Source organism: Solea solea, chromosome 1 (genome assembly GCF_958295425.1).
Source record: "Solea solea chromosome 1, fSolSol10.1, whole genome shotgun sequence".
Taxonomy (NCBI): Eukaryota; Metazoa; Chordata; class Actinopteri; order Pleuronectiformes; family Soleidae; genus Solea; species Solea solea.
The window spans coordinates 5,436,622-5,459,709 of NC_081134.1; the positions used below are offsets into that span (position 1 = coordinate 5,436,622).

The 23,088-nt window shown below is 41.8% G+C and overlaps 1 protein-coding gene across 3 annotated transcripts in view; it reads right to left on the bottom strand.

Moving 5' to 3' along the window:
* Window positions 1-10,254: 10,254 nt before the first annotated feature.
* LOC131461274 (uncharacterized) overlaps window positions 10,255-23,088 on the bottom strand; it is a 141,445-nt gene continuing 128,611 nt past the window's right edge. Inside the window, exons 10-14 of one of the 3 annotated variants that reach the window (XM_058632416.1) lie at window positions 22,011-22,128; window positions 19,349-19,669; window positions 16,620-16,827; window positions 14,402-14,882; window positions 10,255-12,430 (exon numbers count right to left, since the gene is read on the bottom strand). In XM_058632416.1, coding sequence (XP_058488399.1) covers window positions 11,417-12,430; window positions 14,402-14,882; window positions 16,620-16,827; window positions 19,349-19,669; window positions 22,011-22,128 — 2,142 coding nt within the window. In that variant the 3' untranslated portion in view covers window positions 10,255-11,416. The other 2 variants (XM_058632405.1, XM_058632425.1) reach the window with 2 other exon arrangements.

Below are 23,088 nucleotides of genomic sequence, written 5' to 3' on the forward strand. Positions count from 1 at the left end.
ATTTAACCCCTTTAACACTGAGCGTATCACAGACGTGCACTTTGCATCAACGTAACTGCGAGACGGTTTGTGCTCTCGGAAACATTCCAACAGTTTCTGAAAGCGGAGAAGTTGCACGTCAAAGGCAATGCGTGGTTATAATTGTAAGTTCTCTTGCGCTGTTGCAGGAACCAAGCAAATTAGCATCTTTGTCGCCAGACAGGGAAAACGCCTGTACATAGTGTCCATTTTCTGGCCTGTTTTTGGACATTGAGACAAAAAGTCTTTTTTTTTTTATATTACATATGTTTGATACTGTTCAAATTTCAAATTTTGGGTTGCAATTACAAAAAAATTGCATTTAAAAAAAAAAAAAAAAAAAAATATCTTTTTGTTTTTCTTCATTTTAAATTATTAAAGGAATACTTTTGCATTTAGCTTTGTATTACCGGAATATTGGATGTATTTTTGCAAAATTGTGGGGGGGACTCAAGAGCAAATCCTACACTGTGTTACTCTGTGTTGACAGGTTCAATTTGACATCACTATACTGTATGTAAAATAAGATAAATCAAGTTTGAAGTAAGGGTTGCGGTGTGCTCAAGGACTGTCTTTAAGTATTCAGACTTAAGGGGTATCTTGAAGAACAGGGTAAAAAAAAAATCAAAGCAAAACTTGCCAAAGGTTTTGCTCTGATTTTTTTATACTCACACTTCGGTTCGTGAGGACCCAAAATGCAGAGGTCAAAACAAAAGTTAATCTTTGATGAAGGAAAGCAAAGGCAGAACTCAGGAAAGCCAAATCCAAAAAGAAAAGGCTGGGATACTGGGAGCACAGGAGAAAATCCACTGAGCTGAACAAATAACCGAGGTGAATACCAAACGAAACAAACGATCCAACAAAGGAGACAGGAAGCAACACAGGTGAAAAACACTGAGGTGACAATTACAGAGACAAAAAAACAAAAAAACAGGACAAAGACGGGAAATACATCAAAAGCAAAGTCCAAGGAATATAACTAAGAGAAATTACGAATATCCTATTGTCCAAAAGTTAAGAAGAAAAGGTACATAAAAGTGCAAAGTTAGCAAATTGGAAAACCCCAAATGGTCAAACATGTCCAGTGGCAAGCCATGAAAAAAAGATGTACCGAGTCAATCTATAAATAATGGGAACAGCCTTGAATCTAAAATGTTAATATACGACTCAACAATCAGCTTTTTTTCCCCTTATGGTGGTTGTTTTATTTACTGCATGCAGACGGTCGATAGCATTCTGTAGAATTTGACGGGACCAGTTTAGATGGCATTGTAAAGGTGTGCTGCAAACCTTGAATAACCTCTCTCACACAGGTCAATTCTTGCTGACCCCAGCCATCCTGTGGCAGATGCATTCAGGTTACTGCTTTTAGCCACAGATACAGACTTTCGTCGTTGCTGCCGTTATAGCTTTAAATGAATCCTTTGTGTGATACTGTCTGTTTTTGTTTAGTTTTGGTTGCCGCAGCTGTGCTTCAATTTGCCCCTCTGGGATAATAAACTTTGAACTTTGAAATAAAGAGGACAAAGGAAGGAAGTACATCAAGAGCAAAGAAAGCAGAGAACAACTTAGGAAAGTTAAAATAGGAAGGAGAGCAAATCCAAAGGTTATAAGAAAAACACAACTAAAAAAAAACACCATAATGTTCAAAAGTGTCCAAGGGCAAACATTAAAGTTGGAGACATTCATGCTGATTCCAAAATATTAGTATTTGAACAACCTTGGGATGAGATGCAACATGCAACTACTCCTTCTAGAAGTCCCAGTTTCTGCAGCTTTCATTTTGACAAGCATATTGTATTTTTAATTGTGCGATTATTGAGCACACTGTAGTTGTTTTATTTATTACCCGATTCCCTGCATGCAGTCATTCAGTAAAGTTCTGTAGAATTTAAATGTGGATACAGGCTGGCACAGTGGGCTGCATGCTTAGCAGTGTCTTTGAATGATTACTGTCTGGTATTAGGCAAATGCCCTGTGCTTATGGAGGCACGATAAGGGATTATGTCACCACAAGTTACACCATGTTGCCAGAGAGCGAGACAAGTGGAATTCCAGTGATGATTTCTTACTAATCACGGCCCCCACCCTCCCTCCCTCCCTCCCTCCCTCCCTCCAACTGTTTGCCCACAATGCAGAACCAAGAGCTGCACGCTCGACAAAGTGCATTTCACACATGTTGGACAATCATTGCAGTGTCCTCCATTTTAATTATCCACCTCCTCCATTCGTTCCCCCCCGCCTCTGAAGTGTAAATACCTCTTGTGTAATTTACCCTGAAGTTTCCATTCAGTAATTACCCCCCCCTCTAATCCCGCCATCACCACCACCAACACCACCACCTTCCCCGAAACTAGCTCCTGCTTCAGGTCTCCCCCCCGTTACACTATGGATTCCCTGTCGGCTTTCTATGGGGAAGATCGAACTTTAATTAAGATTGTTAATGAAGATTTAATTTTCCACTTCCAATGAGCCAGTGGACTCCAGTGAGAGCGTCCCAAGTGCAACGCATGAGCGAGAGAGTGCGAGGGAAAGACAGGAAGAGAGGAAGAGGGATGGGCGGGGTAGTGGGCGGGTGTAGAAACAACGAGGACTACTAAGGAGATTGTTAGACTTTTAAGTAGTGAGCAGAGAGGTCACATCCACAAAGTTACTCCAGCCTTGAGTTCCACATCTGTTGAAATGTACCCCTCGTTCCCGTCAAGACTTTATTGGTGTTTAGAAACTGCCTTTAAACGCCTACATGTACTTGAAATGCAAATGTGTGCAAGCACAAGTACACACACACTTACATTCTTGTACGGCATTCTCAGTGAGGACACTTCCCAAACATTTCCCAGCCCCCTCACCCTTACGTGTACCTTATCCATCGAGGCTAAATGTCTAAGTCATCATTCTCAAAAATCTCTCTAAATTTCTGGGGACCAGTAAAAATGTCGTGACAAAGTCAAAATGTTCTCACAAAGGTAGGTTAGAATCCAAAAACACTCACAAACACGTTGCACTGAATAGCCAGAGGGGTTCTGTGTGTCAGAAAGGTTCAAACGGAATGAAGAAGCTCCATGTACGCTCTCTCGCTCTCTCGCTCAGACACACACACACACACACACACATCATGCAGCACATTGCATGTGTGTGTGTGTGAAGCAAGTGCGATGTGTGGTTATTCCCACTCCCAGGTGTACGGCTGTAACGGAGCCTGTTTTATCTCCAGCGCAGCCATTATACCACGATCAATTATGCATGCTGTAATTATTGACAGTGCCATGACAGCACATCTCACCTAGAATGCTGCATTGCAGGGTTGGTGCTCAAAGCAGACAAGATAAATGTACATATAGTAGTTGTAAGTTGATAAGAGAGTTGTCGTGCTGGCTTTAAGTGTTACAAGTCTTGTGATGTAGAGCTCGGTTTTATCCTCAAACTCACATCACGTCATCATTAGATCCATGTGGTTTCAATAAACTGTGTAGAAATATGGAAAAGTTGCAGAACAAACTCTATTCATGAAGCCTCTGGAATGGGATTCGACTGTTGCCATGAGCTGCTTTTCCATTATGATACAGTTCGGTTTGGTACAGTTTGGTACAGGTCTGAAGCGGTGAAGCCCTCGGTCAGGCTTGTGTTTTAACAGTAACAGTTTTACTTGGTGGGCAGGGTGTGCAGGGTGTGCCCTGCGTCAGTGAGATACGTGGTGCGACCTTGTGCTGGTGCGCTGACAACGAACAACAACGACATTGAATGCAACACAATGGAGGACATCCAGCAGCTCAGTTTTTTTTGTCAAGATAGACTGCAGGTGCTGAAGAAACACCGGTCGCAAGGGAGTGGCGCTGTTCTGTCGCCCAAATCGGCTGACTGTCGTGGGTCTAGCTCCAGCAGTGCCGTACCATTTTACTCTGGTACCCCAAGGAAAGGGAACCAAACAACAGAACGGCTGGGGCCGGTTGTTTTGGCACTATTCCAAATGGGAACACAAAAATACATACCAAACTGAACCGTTCCACTCGGTACATCATTTACAAAATGGACATCATGTGACATCAAGTGAGAAGTAGGTTCACTTCCCCATACTTCCATTCAAACGGAGTTCTTTTTGACAAATGGAGTAGGTGCCCCAAGGTTGTATCTGCAACTTCTGTCCTTCTTCCTGGGCTTCACTTTTCAAAAGAAGACTATGTCCATTTTTATATATACAGCCTGTGGGCAAGCCAAGCCATGAAGCTCATAATAACAGGAATACACAGATCTTGTGTGAGATGGGAACGACTTCCTTTGCCGCATAATCAGCTCTAACATGATCACAAATGCAGTTTAATGCAATGCAACAGACGCGCATATTAACTGCTAATATGCTTCTCTCGATCCCTTCCTCTGCCTCTCTTAACTTGAAGCGGGTATTATCATTGTAATCAAGCAGAGAACCAGCTAACATGATCATTCTCTAAACCATGTAGAAATAATCCCCGCCTTCATATTTGATTATAATAATAAATCTTTTTAAACTGCTTTTCTGTCACACAGCAATGGCACACATTTCCCCGATTCATCACAGCTGGAACAAACGAAGGCAGGAGAGCTTGGTAAAGCTGTCTGGTATTACTCATTCACAGCTGTCATGTCTGCTCTATTTGCTGCTGTTCTGGAGTTCAAAACCCTTTTTTTCCTCCTCTTCTTACTTTTCTTTTTTTTTGCTGGCAAACAAACAGAGAGCTCTGCCTCTTCATCTCAAAGTGTGATTGCTCGGCAGAACTCTCTCTGTCCATCCTCCACTCTGACCCCTGATCACCCCATCAGGCTGGATCACAGGACAAGATGTTCCTTCACAGGGAGAGAGAGAGAGAAAAATCCTCTACATTGACTTTCATTCATTTGAACCACCTCCATAACCTTAACTATGACCAGTTTATGCTTAACCCTAACCTTAACCTAACCACAATTCAAATCTCAGTCCTTTCTGAGGTTCTGCCTTAGTAACACCAGGTTTTGGTCTCCATGAGTAAAGGTCAGTGTTCCTAAGGAGGAAACAAATGAGAGTACGTACACGTGCATGCACACACGGTTTGGTTTCTTGTCCATTCACTGTTGAAATCCAACACTGGTTTTCAACAGTGAATCTTTTGCTGGCTGTGCAGTCCAATCCTGGAACCACAGGCCTTGTTGCAGATACATTACATGGACAGACATATAGGGACTGTAATGACGGAACAACTTTAATATGGCGTTGTTCTCCCTTAGCAGCTATAACAGCTTCCACTCTTCATGGAAGGCATTCCACAAGATTTTGAGACGTTTCTATGACAATCTGTGCCCATTCATTCTGTAGAGTGTTGATGAGGTCCGGCACTGATGTTGGACAAGGCTCACAATCTCCGTTCCAGTTCAGCCCAAAGGTGATCGATGGGGTTGGGGTCAGGGTTCCGTGTGGGCCACGCCAAAGTCATCAAACCATGTCTTCAGAATCCACATACTACCACACATTTGGAAGCAGAGCATTGTCCAAAATTAATTGGTATGCTTAAGCATTACGATTGGCCTTCATTGGAAATAAGGGGCAGAGAGCCCAAATTCTTTTGTTCATTTAGTGTCTGTGCGTTTGTGTGTGGCGTTAATGTGTGTTGTGGTTGTGTATCACATACCCCAGCCATCACAGTAGGTAAAGCCATTAAGGCTTCAATGCTTCTGCACTTGGTTTTTACATTACATTACATTACATGTCATTTAGCAGACGCTTTTATCCAAAGCGACTTACAATAAGTGCATTTAAACATTTGGGTACAAATAAGAGCTAGAAGTAAGAAAGAGCTTCAAGTAAGCCAAACTATGAAGTGCTAGTCATAAGTGCGATGTATAAGTATTTTTTTTTTTTTTTGTCGTCGTCTTAGTCAAGGTAGAGTCGGAAGAAATGTGTTTTTAGTCGGCGGCGGAAGATGTGGAGGCTTTCCGCTGTCCGGATGTTGATGGGGAGCTCGTTCCACCATTTGGGAGCTAGGACAGTGAACAGTCTCGAGTTCTGCATGGTTTTTTTTGTGTTAGGTCAGAGCATCCTGCCAGGTAATCCCCACAGATGTAAATAAATGAAATAAACGAAGATTGAACTCCCGTTTTAACGCCTTGAGACGCACAGTTTTACATAATTTACACATTTGATATTATATTCTATCAAAGAATATAATAATACTTACTGACATTTTAAGTTTAGTGAGAAGTAGGTTCATTTCCCCCATAAACCCATTCAAATGGATCTTCAGCCAGCAGAGACACTCGCTGGCGGCTAACTGCTTTTCCTCGTCTTTCTTTCTGGGCTTCACTTTTCAAACCGGACAACAACATACAAGTTTTTTTTATATAGTCTATGTCCTATATAGTCTACGTTCCAGGCTGTGTATGAGGAAGTGTTCCAAGGACTTGGATGTTGTGGGGATTGTAGGTTACCCAAGTGTCACAGCTGTAGAGGAGGGTGGTGATGCATGCATATAAACACACACACACATTGCAGGGGGCCAATTTGACAAGGCAATGCCACCTACTCACAAGGTGCACACACACAGTTATATCCACAGCACATCTAATAATCACGCTCTGTCTCTTTTTCTCCACGTACACCCAAACATGAGGCGCACACAGGCAGCAAAAGTCTGATTATCCAGAGACTGCAGAAAAGAGCAGGACTGACTCATCTCTTTGAAATTGTCCCCTTTTTTATTCAAATTTACAAAAAGAAAAAGTACAACAGAAATAAATACACTTTGTTCAGCACGCAATTGTGGAATTGTATCAACATCGTGCAGGAGCAATGAATTCACTGGTGGGGTGCAGAACCAATGGGGGGGGTGTCCAAGAGGACTCTCATTCTGATCTTAATCAAGCACAGTTGAGCTACATGTCAACAGGGTTTATTTATTCAGATATTACGGTAACACTCATCTCTTGAGTGGGAGTTCATGTTCCTTGGTGTAAAGGTCTTTTCTGACAGAGTGACAGACAGGGCCACTTGCATCTGTCACCATGAATTGGTGTATTTGAGCGCCCGCCAGGAGAGCAAAACACAGCTGTGGAGAGACGACTGCAACATTTCATTCTATTTAAAACAAATGATTCAACTCATCACTCTTTTGATTGGGATAATCAGGCCCATCAAGTGTTTCAGTCGCTGCGGCACTCCACAACTCCGAAATGAGACAAATCAGCAAGGATCATCGCTTTGATTTTGACCAATCAGCCAGAGCGGAGATTTGAATTAGACCAATCAGCAGAGATAAAACACCTGGAGCCAATCAAGACCATGAAACAAACCACATAATTAGACTGACGGGGAAGGTCACTTACTGATTTACTGTGGAAATTGCTTTTTCACTGGCTGCCCAAAAATGGAAATGTCATTATGAAAATGAGCACAGTTTTCCTTTTTAGACACAGAGTTGGCACATTTCACATAAAATCACAGGAAAACATTGCCCACGCGATGATTTGGCAAAGCAAAACATTCATTTACTACTTATTCTCAAAGTTCCAAGTTTTAAGCAGCCATTTTAGGTAAACCAGGTGTATATTTGCTTTACGTGATCAGTTCTAATAAATCCAAATTGAAGCTGTAAACCAAGGAAGGAAAACACATCTGCTCTCCGCTCTCTTGGTTCGGCTGTTTGATGGTGATAGTTCGCCAAGAGTTAGCAAACAGATGAAATTGCTGCGTCGTCGTGTCTATCACTTTTGTACACGCATCTGATTAATTGCAGAAAACGGAACATGGCAACATTTATAAAATAATGCAAAAGGGCAGAGTGGATTTTGGAATCCAGTTTGTGGAGGGAAAGCAAAAAAAAAGGACGTATCTTAAAGTTTCTCTTTTATCACAAACTTTTATTTTGCAATTTGATTGAAATGGTCTTGGTGTTCTAATTCTGTCAACTGTGATATATTTTTTGGAAAATCGACTTGTAGTTGCCAAAAACACTGGCTAACCAAAAGGCTCCTTCAAATACTATAAACTTGTGTTTCTTGCTTTGGTGAATAACTCCTTATCGTTATGTTGGCCCAGATCTCAGCGAGCACATTATAATTAGAACTGATAGAAAAACTGGCAGAAACAGTGAAGTGCAATTGCTGTTCTTTCTTGTTGGCAAGGAGTAAATTACTAGGGATGACTCAGTACCACGTTTTCCTGTCCAATTTCATGTCCAGTATTGATAGCACAGCCTTGAGGAGCTACTGATATCAGTCTAATACAGTATTTTTTTTACAATATACACTTTTCAGCCTGTCCTTAGTGAAATAAGGACAGTATTTATTTATAGAATTAAATATTTATGTTTTTTTGGACCATACTGGATGCTACGTTTTCCGTTTTCTGTTATCCAATCCAGTGATTTTTACCATTTCACCCCTGGAAGTTAGTGGGCAGTGCTCACAGTATCTCCAATGTGTCCCAACGACATTCATTGGGGCTGCACACTAAATTGGCCGTCACCAACAACTTCCAGAGCTGAAGAAGCCTCTTGGATGAGATGGGGGGGGGGGGGGGGACGTCTTCAAGAAAGTCAGATTCAGTGACTTTTGGAGAACGATGAACTAGATGAACAGGAAAAGAAAGTTCCCAAATAGAGTTAATTACCAAAAACAAAAACGATATATCTATATTACACATCTATAGACAACATTTAAGAAGCTTCTGGGTGTTGAGTTAGTTAGTTAATCAGCCAAAAATAATCATAACTCATAGCCTTGTCCCACTCTCCCGAGGTTCTGCACCCACTACTCTTCTATGGTGATTGTGCAGTATTTGTACATTGGTCCACTGAGGCTGCACAGTGGCACTGCATGGACGAGTCTGTTGCCTTGGTACTGTAACGAGTACAGAGGTATATATGGACTTCATTTCAAACGTGGAGTCTGACATCCTGCTTTTCAAAGTGTTGAGAGTAGCAGACTTGGACCACAAGACGAGGGTGGCGGACACAAACGGCACTGGAGCTCGACTTATGTGTGCGGCTTTTACAGTGAACCAGGGGGATGAGGAGTGACATTTCTGCGATGGCACACCAAAACATGTCCACATTCACGTCAGCCTCTGTGGTCAACTTCCTGTCCAGACTCAATCTGATCATTCTTCCGCAAAAAAATATACTGTGTGTGGAGAGGTCAAGGCAGTTTTAATATTGCCTACGAGTTGCACTGCCTGAAATGTTTGAACGGTTACATTTGAACGGTTTCTATCAAAAATGACCTAATACACAGGCCCTTGTATTTATTTATTTATTTTATTTCATTTTTTTCCAAGAGACGTAGCAGTGTGTAAAACTTTGTTCCACATCTTTCAGGCAATGCAGCACTAAAGGCAGCAATGGGCTCAAAGCTCATTACAAATTCTCATTCTACTTCTGCAGAATAAGAATCCAGACTTAAGGAATAATACGGGTATTTGTTATCTGCCCAGTAGGGAAATTTCTTCTCACACCAGTGGATTTTCATCAAAATTGTTTCCTTGCTGGGATAGGCGAGCTCCCAGGCTTCCTGCAACCTAATATTTTTCACAACAAACTTTTGCCAGAGGCCACATATATAATTGAATCCTTGGCTTGTCCATCTCATGTGTCAGCAACCACAAAAACAAGCCCAAAACTGTTCACTTAGCACACAGATGTTGAGATGTGGGTCTTGTTTGTAGTCCAGGATGCTGCAAAGACCAGCACCAGTGATCCATTTCTTGTCGACCGTACATACAGACAGTCCCAACAGTGCTCCGTTTGGACATGTGAGTTATTTTTTTGTTTTTTTTTAAACTTATTTCATATACTCTCTTTTGCTATAATATCCAGTGGTATTTACAATTGAAATGCTTTTACACACATTTAAACATTTTTTTTTTTGTTTAATTGACATCTTATAAAACAACTGTAATCTTTGACATTGTTATTATTACTGAACATCACACAGTATAAAAGTGCATTCCAGCTGAAAACTCCAGCTCATCTGCATTCTGACCTTTAACGAGAACAAAACAAAAAGTTTATCACGGTATGTCAGCGTGGTGCTGTCCCATTTTTTTTTTTTTTTAATTAGCAGAATATTTCAATTCGGGCAGTATGAGCGTTTAATGGGGGAACAGGTTGCCGTTTTTAACTTTTTTTGGGGTTGTGTTTTCAGAATCATGCAGATTTGTCCTGAAGATTATGTCAAGTGAGACTACGAGCGGGCGCTACTCCTTCCATAGGAAAAAAAACCCTTAAATAATAGACTCATCATTACTCCATATGGTCAACTGAATACTTGCACATGGTGTTGTTGTGTTTATCATTTATATTGTGTCTGTGTTTGTATGTAAATCTTGGTAAATAGATGAAGAGTCAACTACAAAATGCCAGAGGGTATGAGAGGAGTTGTGTGTGTGTGTGTGTGTGTGTGTGTGAGCACACTTTAAATCATTAAAATTTCGCACAATGTCTGTTTTCCTCGTGGGCTGAGAGGAGGGAGAATCTTTTGCAGGATTTAAATGATTCATCATTTTCATTTGGAATGAAATACTGAACTGAATAATTCAATTTTCCGCCACTGTAGATGGAATTTAAAAAGTAACTGTTTCTGTACATTGTCTCACTTTCCGCAGCCCTCTCTCTCTCTCTCTCTCTATGTATATTTATCCCATTTCCCATTCCATTAATTTTATACTCAAATATAGATTTCATTGTTTTCTCAGTTTCCTAACGTTCCTTGTTAAATGTTTACTCTTTCACATTGTCTCTGAAAACTAATGCTGGGGCTCTGGTGTCATCGTTCATTAAAGTGTCTCTGGATTTATATCCAGAGTCTGTTCCTGCCACTGTTCCCACGTCTTTGTTAAAATATGCACAAGTTCACACTCAAACACTAATCAACACACAACTCAACGCACTCTTTGCTTGCGCCACCGTATTTGTCTTCACAGAGTTCAATCACACACACACACACACACACACACACACACACACACACACTGACATGAGACGAGGAACGCCTCCTTCCTTGTTTCCTGCTGTTTCTCATTCCAATACGTTAGAGTTGAATTAAATCGAGTCTTGGATGTTTGGGCTGTTTTTCTTTGTCCAAAGCATTTAACAAATTGTTGCTGCCCTCCAGCAAAAGCAGCCTCTGCATTGTCTCAGTATCTGTGCTCAACCATATCAGCGTTTCAACACTTATTGCTTTAAATTACATCAATCACTCCCTACCCTGCCCTTGCATTCTCCATCCTCCCTCAGCTCATTTTTCTCCGTCTCTTTTTATTACTTTGCCTCTTCATCTTTCTCCCCTTTAACTTCTCTTCACATTATTCTAGCTCTGGTTGCCTTTTCATCATCCTCCTTTTCCCTCCCTTCCTCCCGTACTCCCTTTGCCCTATTTGTTTCATTTTCATCTTTCCTCAGTCTTTCCCCTCATCTCCAGTCTGCTCCCCTCTCTCTCTCCTTTCTGAATCCCCCTTCATTCCATTCTCTTTTTTGGCCCCGTCTTCAGCTTGATCCTTGTCTTCCTTCTCTTTCTCTCTTTCTATGAAGAGTTGGGCTAATTTCTGGAATTGTGGACCCCACTCGTCCATCCCCGCGCCCCAATCCTCTTTCTCTGCCTCTTTCTCGCCTTCGCTCTCCAGTGAGCTGAGGGATCCGGCTCTGGAACCTGTTCCCTCAAGGCCGTACACTTGCACAGAGTCATATGGTGGCTGTGAGGGATCGAAAGTGACCTGGGCGAGACGCAGACGTAGGAACTCACCCACCCTCAGTGCCAAGGAGGGACCCCCAGGCCCAGGTGAACCTCTGGCTGCCTCCATCCCTGGAACCCAACCACCACCAAAACCCATCACTCCACCATACACTCCTCTAGGTTGCCCAGGAAAGGGCAAAAGCTGCGGGGTCATATCTCTCCTACCCAAGACATACCCTCCCAGACCCATCCCATCACGCCAGTTCCCAATAAAGCCAGGTGCATCTGTGTAGACAGGTGGAGTCCCGGTCAGTGATATCCCTCCACCCTCCCTGTCTGGCCGTGCCACCACAAAGTTGCTCCCTATCTCCAGTCCTCGTCTCCCCAAGCTGCTAGCAAAGTCCCTCTGTCCAGACATGTCCCCCTGCAGGCCTGTGGTGTAGTTGCGTCCATTGCCAGGTTGGTGTTGTCCATCTGTGGATGTACCCCCACTTCCATTTCCACCTCCACACCCTCCTCCTCCTCGTTCACCTCCACCTCCTGCACTGGAGTCAGACTCAGCCTGGCCAGAGCTTGTGCCTTTTGGGGCTGAACCAGTACAAGACGCCCTGCGTCCTGCCAGGGGGAGCGTGGCTGAGTCGTTCCCCCAGCATCCTGCGCTGTGACCCTGGCCAATCATGGAGCCGGAACGGGTCATGACGAGATGGGTGTGCTCCCTGGGTAAAGTCTCCGACTGCACCTGGTGGGAACGTAGGTGGGCATGAGTGGGTTCAGTTCGGCGCTGGGGTGAGGTGTGGTGCAGTTGGGATTGGTTACAGCGACACAAAATGAAATGAGAATGTTTTGCCCAAGCAGGAGGGATCGTTTAATGAGAGGTATATTAAAGGCAGAAAGATGGGGGGAGTGTAATGACATATTGCCCAAATCGAGGCAAAGCGAGAGATGGCAGTGATAAAAATGAGAGGCAGACAATGAACAGAATGGAGTGTAAGAAAAGCCGAGTCATAGATATTAATTCAACACTAGAACGAGCTAACACTGCACTGTGAGAGGGAGATGGAGAGGAAAGTGATTGAGAGATAAAATATTTGAAAATTAAATAAGGTGAGGGCCAGATAGCCTCGCTATGGCCTAATAGATAAAAAGGAAACACAGAAAAGATAATGAAAAGCAGGACACAAATGTGCTGATACGGTATATCAGAATCATCATCTTCCTCGATCATTAACCTGACACTTCTGCCCCCGTGGTGCAAAAATGTAAGATATGATTGTGTAGCTTCACTGCAGGAGCAAGTTGAATTCAGACTGCTTTAATTTTTTTGTATTTGCTTAATTACTGCCTTGCGTTCTCATTTCCTTATTTAATTTATGAAATCCGTCTTAATGATTTTCCCGTGCAGCCATTTCTTTTTAATCACGTCAATTATTCAATTTTAATTCCTCATTCAATGCAACATCGATCACTTTTTCTCCTTCTGGAATCATTTTGCCATCCATACATTCATGTATTAACCTGTGTTGCAGAACATGATCCATTCATATGCAAGTGTCACAGTGAGTATGCATTATTTGCACAGGGGAGAGTGAAGGATGAAGCTCATTACCAAGCAGTTTTTACCCTCCAGCACAACAGCTAAATACAATGTTAACGACTTCATGGCAATGCACATAATTACTTTACCAATTTTCTAACCTCGCTCGTCTAAAAAACCTGATTACAACATAAAATTACTAAAGTCTTTTAATTAAGTAATGCATAAAATAAGTTTTTCTCTGCAGTGAAATTTATCACATCGTTACTGCCACATACTCGAATGGTACTTTCCCACCAAACTTAACACGAGAGTGCTTGCAGTTGATCCGCACGGTGTGAAACCTGCAGGTCCTGCAACCCATAATTTGCTCAGGGTGAAATATTTTAAGTGAAATGAAAATTTCTCACGACACAATGTTTGTGAATGGCACTTCATTCTAGTTGCACATTACTATGAGTGTACAGTAGTTAGCTCTAGAATTAGCCCCAGGTAAGTCATTGACAGATTAAATCCCACTGCAGATGATGCGTGCAACGCAACATAAAAAAATGTTGGTTTTACATTTGATGCGTGTGCACTTTAAGACAAAATTCCTCATTGAAAATTCTCATTTTTCAATTAAATATACATAAATTCTGCACTAAAACCAAAAAAAAAAATCTATATTATGCTATCTTCTTTTTATTTTGAAAACCGATTTAAAAAATGACTGAAAACTCAAATTGAATGTGCTTCCTGCTTCGTTATTATCAGCCACAACTCTACCGTCAGCTGTGAATTATAAAGGTATTAATTCAACGGACACATTTGATCACTTAATTTGAGTTAGCCAGTCTCGTGACCTCGTTTTACTCTTCACTTAGTACTTTCTGAAACTACGCAAATAACTGCAGAAGAGGCAATAAGCTTCCTGTTACCACTGACACGTGCATTCCCTGTATACCTTAATGGTCAAGTGATATACAATCTGTTTTTACATTATGTTAATATGGACACAGATGACCTCTGATATGCAGATAGATTTTTTCTATCTGAAAATGTAACACAACAGATGCAGCCTACTTCAGTTTAACTTAGTTAGGATGGTGCAGTACATGACTTCCATAATTGCTGCAGACAGTGAAAAGCAGCCTGAAGGCTTTTCTATGAAAGCAGGGTCAATGCAGTTCTTACCCAATCAACATCTTGACTGTGGTTCACGTTGTCCTCATTGCTCCCCTCTGTGCAGTTACTTGCAGTTCTTGTGCCCCCTCCTCTCTCCTGGCTGTCACTGGTCCTCGGCGTTCCTCCATCTGACGTGCTCACTGCAGTCCCGTCTCGACTTCCCGCGCAACTCCCCATTCGGCTTCCCGTGCTGAGGTCGTTGGGGGCTATGTAAACTGCCCCTGACTCCATGGGCCGTACCATGGCCCCCTGGTTCTGGATGACCAGTGAGTGGTCAGGTTGGCCTCCAGGATAGCGGTACCCGAGCTCTGCTAGGCCGGGTTCAAATGTTCCCCCTGGAGTGCGCCGGAGAACAGGTAAAGTGTGGCTGCTGTAACAGAGTCGGCCATAGAGGGCTCCGCCTCCTGGTCCTGAGTAGTTGTGATCCACACCCGGATTCTGAGCCCAGCTGTAGGTGCGAGCTTTTTCATGGGTACGTTGTGTGTAACGACTGTAAGACACAAAAAATGTAAGTCAATTATTAGTAAATTTCTTTAGCATGTTTACTTTATGTCACAAAAGACTCCAATGTGTAGAGCAACATTGTGAATAAATGCATTTCTGGCACGGGTTCCCGACCAAGGGCCTTCCTGCATGGAGTTTGCATGTTCTCCCCAAGTGGATTTGGGTTTTCTCCGTGTTTTCTCCGGGTTTTCTGGTTTCTTCCCACAGTCCAAAAACATGTAGATTTGGGGATCAGGCAAATTGGACACTCTAAATTGACCATAGGTGTGAGAGTGAATGGTTTTTTGGCCCTAAATGTGTCCCTGTGATGGACTGGTGATCTGTCTAGGGTGTGACCCCGCCTCTGTCTACTGGGATTGGCACCGGCGCCCCCCCCCTCGACCTTCATGTGGAGGATAAAGCTGTAGAGCATGAATGAATTAATGAACTATCTCAATGTGTGCCAATGACACAATGGTTTTTGGCAATGATTACATCCACAATACAACGTACAATAATAAATTACATTACGTTAGGTAAGTGCCTTGACAGGCGCTTATTAATACATGTTTTACTGAATAATTACGAAAAAAAAAATATATATATATTATAATATATATCTAATAATATATTATATATATATATATAAATAAATAAAATATATTATGATGATCATTATTTAAAGGGGAACTTTGGGAGTTTTATTATCCTTTTGGGACACTTGTAGAAATGACTCTTTAAATCAAGTCACAGTTTAGATCAGTGTCCGTGTGCAGACCCTCGTAGAAGAGACGCAGTATAGGTTTTTATGCAAAGCAATAACTATGATAGGTATATTTATGTTTCCATGACAAATTAAAGGGACATTTGGTCACCAAAATGTAATCAGTTCATCCTGAAGTCCAAGTGACTGGTGAACTTCTCTGATATCACACTGAGGCCAGACTATCACACTTTCCGCCTGTATTCTGGGGATGAAATTACAAACTGTTGTGATGCTGGTGTTGCATTAACAATGTGTTGTGCACAAGGAAGATAAGCCTGACAGCAACATCATGGTTACTTTCTTAGACTGCCTACACAGCCACAGATCAAACCCACCACCACCCGACAGGCAAACAGAGCTATATATAAAAAACAATACGATACGACAACTCCAGCTTCTCTTTGTAGACACTGGAGTCTTCTCTGTGACACATCAACAACAGAAATTAAATATTAAAAGGTTCACAGAGGTAACACTCTTGTTATTATTATTGCCAGAATGTTTCATTGGATTGCATTAGATTCGGAAAGGTTTATCATGTCGCTGTGTCCACTTCCGTTCACTGCCAGAAGCAAGTTTTAACAAGAAGAAGACGGCCTTTGTACTCGTGCACGGCAGCTCCGTACGGCTTGCGTGAATTCATCTGAACTTATTAGTCCGAAAGCAATAACAGCGTCTCAGAGAAACATCAAAGTGGCTGCAAATGACTCTCTAATGTGGCTGCGCATAAACAAGCTCTAATACAAAAGAGCACAATAAAGTGGTCTCCGAGGACCGCGAAGCTTCACAGCCTTCTGCCTCAGCGTCCTCAGCGGTGACTGATCATGACCTCGGAGTTACGGCTTGATCGGACACTTGAGTGGATCAATTAAGAGCTGGATGGAGATGAAAGGTTTTACATTCTGAGGGGTTAACTTTGTTTCCCTTCTGTCAGCCATGTTGTAATTAAACTATGCATCTATCACCACACACACTCACACATTCCTGCTGTCCAGCGTGCGGTAGCCACGTGAGTGTGAGCTGTGCGGCGCACTCTGCAGCGCTGCAATGTCAAAGGCAGCCGTGTCAGCCTCTCCCCCGCCCTCGTCGTCGTACGTTATGATGTTCTCGCGTACGTCGTCCTCCTCCAGCGGTGACAGGGAGTCGCGCTTCTGACGGCGCAGTGACAATGACAGGGCACTCACCGCTGCAGGAAAAAAAAAAAGAAAGAAGAGGTGGGGGTGACGGGGAATAAAGGATATTGAGGCATGGGAGAGAAATTGGAAAAAGAATGATGAACATGGGGGAGGGCACAAGTCACAGGGGAAATAAAGGGAAGGGAGGAGAATGAGAGAAAAAAAAAAGAATTGGGCAGACAAAGAGGTGAGACACAGAGTCAACACAAATACAGAAGAGGGCTTAGGTCAGAGGGCTCATATATCATATCAGTAGGCTGCATGCCTCCAGTCTGTAATTGACTTTGAGCTCCAGCCAAGCAAATAGACTTTATATTCTCATGACCTTATAGTCCCAGAGCAGAGAGCACAACTTGACCCAGGGCTTAGGACAAAGAGTCGAGCTTTAACCGGCAAGTCTTTCTTTGGTTAAAAACCCACCTGAAAAGAGGTTGCAGAAATCTCATTCAACTCAACGAAACGGCAAATATTACACTTGTGTAAAATCTTTAGAAGTCCAAAATCCAAAAATTGGCCAGTGAGTAACAAATATTATGTCCATAAATTACTTTTATGATTCACATTCGACTGATCCTGAGGTCAAGCAAAATTGACCAAAAAGTTTCAAGGATGATTGACCAATTAAACACGTTTCTTTTAAGTTTTTTGTTACCTATGAATTAATGCTGGTTTACAAATGAAGATAGGAAGCTATAGGTGTACAGACTTAATTCACTATTTCTTTTCAATGAGACACACTGTAACCATAGGCTACATCCATACGTCGATCTATCTACATCCACACAATTGTGAGGGAAATCTGTACTCTTAGATCACCTCTCTCTGCTTAAATAGTGACATATTCAAATACTGTACTGTAGCTAACTTTATGTTAAAGGGTCACATTTCACACCCAGTTCCACACAAGATGCCTGTTGTTCCTAAACTCTATGATTAGATGCAAAAACGATGCTCTATTCAAGGTGGTTTTCCTTGAATTAGTTAATCTCGACCCTTATCCGTCTTAAATATGATTGTACATGTTTGACTACAGAGCTTTCAAAGGGAAAACAAAGCCAGCAGTGTCTCTTAACTTCTCAGTTTAAGAGAGTCTAAAACTTTGGTGTAATGTGGATGACAGGCATTTTACAGTTTTTAAATGAAAAAGGATTAGTGTGAATGAAGCCAGAATGAGTTACAAAAAGGCTTTCAAACCACAAAGATTCAGTCAAGTGTCACTCACATGAGCGCACATTAGTGCATGCAGAGAAAAGCAAACTCTGATAGAAAGTGTTTGGGATTCATACTGTATCTATTTACAGTAGGTGCATATACGGTACACATGTATGCACTTGTTTTTTCTATATGGATTTACTTTAGGTGGTTCAGCTAATCTTAAATTCATCTTTCATAATAATTCAAGGGCTCACCTACATGCCATGCCCATGTATTCTCTCTTTATGGCACATGTGGGAACCAAATGGCTCCATATCCAAACTTCTGTATGCAAAACTCTTTTCTAATACGCTGATGGGATGTGGTGGAGCTATTACCAGCACTTCTGAAGAACATTTACCATACTGCAGCGGGCCCAGTTATTCTGCGTGGGATTAGGATGTGCTTTCAAAAGATCAGAACGCGAGGAGCAAAACTCCAGCCCCGTTTTGAAGCGAGCGCTGTGAAGTTTTATGCTTTTCCTCAAATAGTTTATGCCCTTTTCACTTAGAGAACTAAATTCCAGGCGTGATCACCTTCACGCCATGTTGCGTCTCTGTCTTGATTGATCTGGTCTCTTCCAGAATGATAATGCCTCCATAGCACCAGGCATGAGTAGTGATCCAACAGACTGAATAGAAATGACAACGATGCTGGCCACGAGCCAAAGCCGCCTCAGCACCTAGACGTTATCCAGTTGAGCATTTGAGAGTTTCTGCAAAGGTGGCAGTCACATTTTATTATGCTGCAATCAAAAACCAGGGGTCCCAGATAATCACTCACAATCATTCTTTTAGTAGTGATTATTGCTGACCTTGCCAGAAGAGATAACTGGACCAAAATGGTGAGGAAAAGTAAAAAAAACGCAGCCACTGAGCAGCTGTGACTAAGAGAAATATTATTTTCATATGCAGATTACGCCTGCAGGGATGTAGCGGAGGATAAAATGCCCTAAACACTATTTACTCATCTTTTTATTTATAGATAAGCATTAAACTCCTTTATAGGTGGTAAATCTTAATGGCATTACTTTACTGTTTACTACATACAACACAAAATGCTGTCGTAAAAACCCGACGCAAGTTTTTACAAGTAAGACTCTTTCAAGGGGCAACTCTATTTTTTTTTTGTTACGCTGTTGTTGTTAACGCTTTATAATCATCACCTCTGTGTTCATAAAAATCATAGATTGTATGGAAAAAGCAGTTACTCTGCTGCTTGACATCCCATCAAGAGCAAAATAGACAATAAAACTTGGCACATACTGTATTTTATTGACAGCTAGGACTGTTTTTATATACAGTATATAAAAGGAAATCTTTGTATTTCAATATTTACCTAGGAGTGTAGCAACACAGGCCAGGATAGCCAACAGGGCGGCAGTACTGAGACCAGGGGACGGCAGTGTGGAGTGCTGAGGGAGACACACTGCCTCTGTGTCCGAGTCCCACTCTCCCTCCATCTGTTTGTTCTTCTCTTTCTCCCCGGTCTGTGCCCCTCCTCTCAGGCAGGGACAGACGGACACCGTGACCGTCCCGGTGCTAGTGAGGCCTGATGTCCCGTCCCTCAGGACAAGGGGCACGAAGAGCGTCAGGGTGGAGGATGGGGAGCGGGACAGTGGCTGTATTTGGGACAGGAGCACCAGGCTGGCTGTAGGGCCTGAAGGAAGATGGAGAGGAGGGAAGATAATTGATCTGTTGTTAATTGCATGGTGTTTCTTTGGCAGTGGGGAAGTACAAACTGGAAATTATGCGTGATTGGTTTGCACTCCAACCGTCTGCACTCATTTGGAAATGATTCGCTTTTTTAAAACAAACAATATAGGACAGTGGGCAACTCTGTAGTTAAAACACAAAAAAGCAGGTGACTTGATTCCCATTGTAATCCTCTGTAATTTAAATCACATGAGAACATGTTGTTATTCTGTGTTGTGGTTTTGGATGACACACAAAAGAAGCCTTTGATTCACTCCTGTCGGAGTGTTTATCCTCTTGAGCCTGGATCCAACTAGAGCAGGTTCACCACTCATTATTTTGCCAGGTTTAGGTCACCAGCGTGATGCCAAAGACAAAGAAGTTGGCAACAAGCAGCAGAAAACAAAGAGGGAGAATTCATCAGCTACATAGCCAGAGATTTCCCCAAGGAGTCAAAAGAGACAGAAATAAAGTTAAATAGAATGTTTGATGTGAGAATGATGACTTTTTAATGGCATGCTAATGTTGTTACGTGTCTACAAGACGAGCAAAATGGAGAAAACTGGTTCCTAACGTGTCAATCATATCAACTGCACTGTACGTGGTAGTCAGTGGCTGCTCTTGTGTGTGCAGAGCTGAAAATGATCATCTGCCAGAAACAATTTAACATTTATTTGAAATCATGCAAATTACAGCTTACGAAAATAAAAATGATGAATATTGTTTAACGGCGTAAAGAAACAATTATCATGGAATGTTGGTGTGACGCCGTGAACTTCAACACACACGAGGAACATTCAAATAAGAAAATAAAAATACTTTTCCTATTGCCAGGACATAAAATTAAACGTGATTGTTTGATTTAGAAGAAGCAGGTGCTGGTGTATATAAAGTACAGCTTTAAGAGGCTGCACACAGGTTATTTGTTTTTGGCACAACACCTGTCAGTGCAGCTAAGGCTTTAAACTTAAGGGGCTTTTTTTGCAGCCTGTGAATCCATAAATGTTAAGAGGCCACATGAAAAACTTGCTGCAGCATCATAGAAAAATGACAAATAACTGTAAAAAAGTCATTTTAAAGGTAAAACTGTGATTATATAAACACATGTATTGGTAATATTTGACATTATTCATTCCTGGGTAGTGTGATAATATTACTCAAACACATTACTAATAACATTTTATGTTTAGTTGCTAACTTCAGTGGTAATAATGATGTATTGTTTCACATTCTATAAATGTTTATGTCCAAAATGGTAGAACAAAACAAAACCAAAAAGGTAAACAAATAAAACCAATGAATATTGCTGTAATTAAACACTTTGACATGCTCCAAACATCTTCAGGTAATGAGAATTAAACTATAGCAGAGAAAAGTCAAAGACAATGATATGTTGTGTATCAATGTAAAATAAATAGAACATGTTAGATCTTATACCTCTTTGAGTATCACAGTTGTTGGTTGTAATGTGCCATAAAATAAATGAATGAATGAATGAATGAATGAATGAATGAATGAATGAATGAATGAACTCCACATCAATGTTTGAGGTTTGCAAATTGTTTTTGTTTTACTTTGTGTGTGTGTTAGGTTTTAAGCACACACACACACACACACAGAGAATTTTAATAACTGCAAAATATTACTTTGCTTGTTTGCAAGAAAACTTCACAGGTGATTTATTGGTAAATATGTTTCTGGACCAATTATTTTTTGTTTTCATGTGCAAAGAGAGTGACTATAATTCAGAAAAAAAAATTTTTTTTTTTTTGCTAAATTAAACACTACAGTTGTGTAGTCACTCTGTATGCAGCCTGTGTGTTACTTCAGGAAGTAGAGAAAGAATGTACTGGAAACTAATTCTAAGTAGGTAAATTCAATTCAGTTGAAGTGGATTAAAAAGAGCAGCTCTGATTCCCTCAAAAGCTTTTCCACGGCAAAGTGGTGGAGTGCTGGATGGAGAAGATGGATGTCGAGGATATGGGAAGGCAAACAAGAGGGACAAACAATAGAAGAGCAGAATAGCAAAGCAAAACAATGGGGCCACCAGAGTTGGGAGATGGATGGTGGAGGAGAGAGGCCGAGACAGAAAAAGAGAGGTGGTAGGTAGGGAGTAGAGCGTGTAAGAAAGACAGCGTGGTAGAAAAGATGAAAATGGAAAGAGAAAGGCGGAAAGAAATTGTGGGATTAAGAGCCTTAAAAAAGTAGGAGGGGAAAAAAAGCAGTGTCTGCCTGCCAAGGGAACAAAAAAAAAAGAAAGAAGGAATTAAGAGAAATACACAGAGACTGAAAGATTGAGTGCTTACCACCACTGTCCCTGACGCTGAAGTTGAGAGCAGCGCTGGACTCTGGAGGGATGCTGAAATACACCGTGCTGTCATTCCCTCCCTCATCTCTATCAATCGCCCGCAACACCTGCACCACCTGAAACGCAGAGATAGAGAGAGCAGACGAGATTGGGTGAGGACGTGTGTGTGTGTGTGTGTGTGTGTGTGTGAAGGAGAACAGCACACAGACAAGAGAAAAAGAAGGTAATGAGAGAAACACTTACACTGAGAGTGCTTTTTAAAACAAACCATTAGCTAACGCAAGCAGGAACAAAAGTGAGCCAAACAATTAGTATAGAGACACAAGTGAGCTGTGTCTGATACACACACACACACACACACACACACACACGCACACACGTCACATGAATAACAGTTTGAAGGGAGTTGCCTTTTAACAAATACAGTGTGGCTTTCAATTTAGTAATAGCACCTGCACAAGTCTTGGCTTGGGTAGAAATTGTAAGTAAATGAATCTAAAGAAAATGTCCCACTGCATGAGCTGATGGGTAATTTCCTTTTAATGAAAAACTTTAGTTGTCATCATGCAAGCGTTCCCTTCCTCTCAGAGATGCTTTCGAGTGCTAGCTGTGAGCGTGCGGAGACGAAGGGTGCCGCATTCCCTCTCAGTTAGTCGTTCCGATGATTTATGTACAGTCACATTATGTTATCAGTCGCCGCACGTGAGCGTTCAGACGCCTTTCGCCTAATGACTTGTCATAGGGAGACATTGCATTCCCAACCCTAACACACGGAAAGGCATCATAATCTCTCTCTCTCTCTCTCTCCCGCTCACAAACGCAAACAGAAAACATCACAAGGAAAAAAAAAACAACAAATCAACATCATTGCCACAGAATCACAGATTCAGTGGCAAAATAACAAAGACAACCCACAAAAACACCAAATTATGGTGACGGAGCCAGCATGGGACGCTGAAGATGGAAAAAGGAGAGACAGAGAGAAGAGAGGAAGAAAAAACAAAACCAAGGCAGTGAACGGTTTCCAGGGAGAGATTGAGGAGAATGATTCCTATAACTGAGATATGATCGAGTAA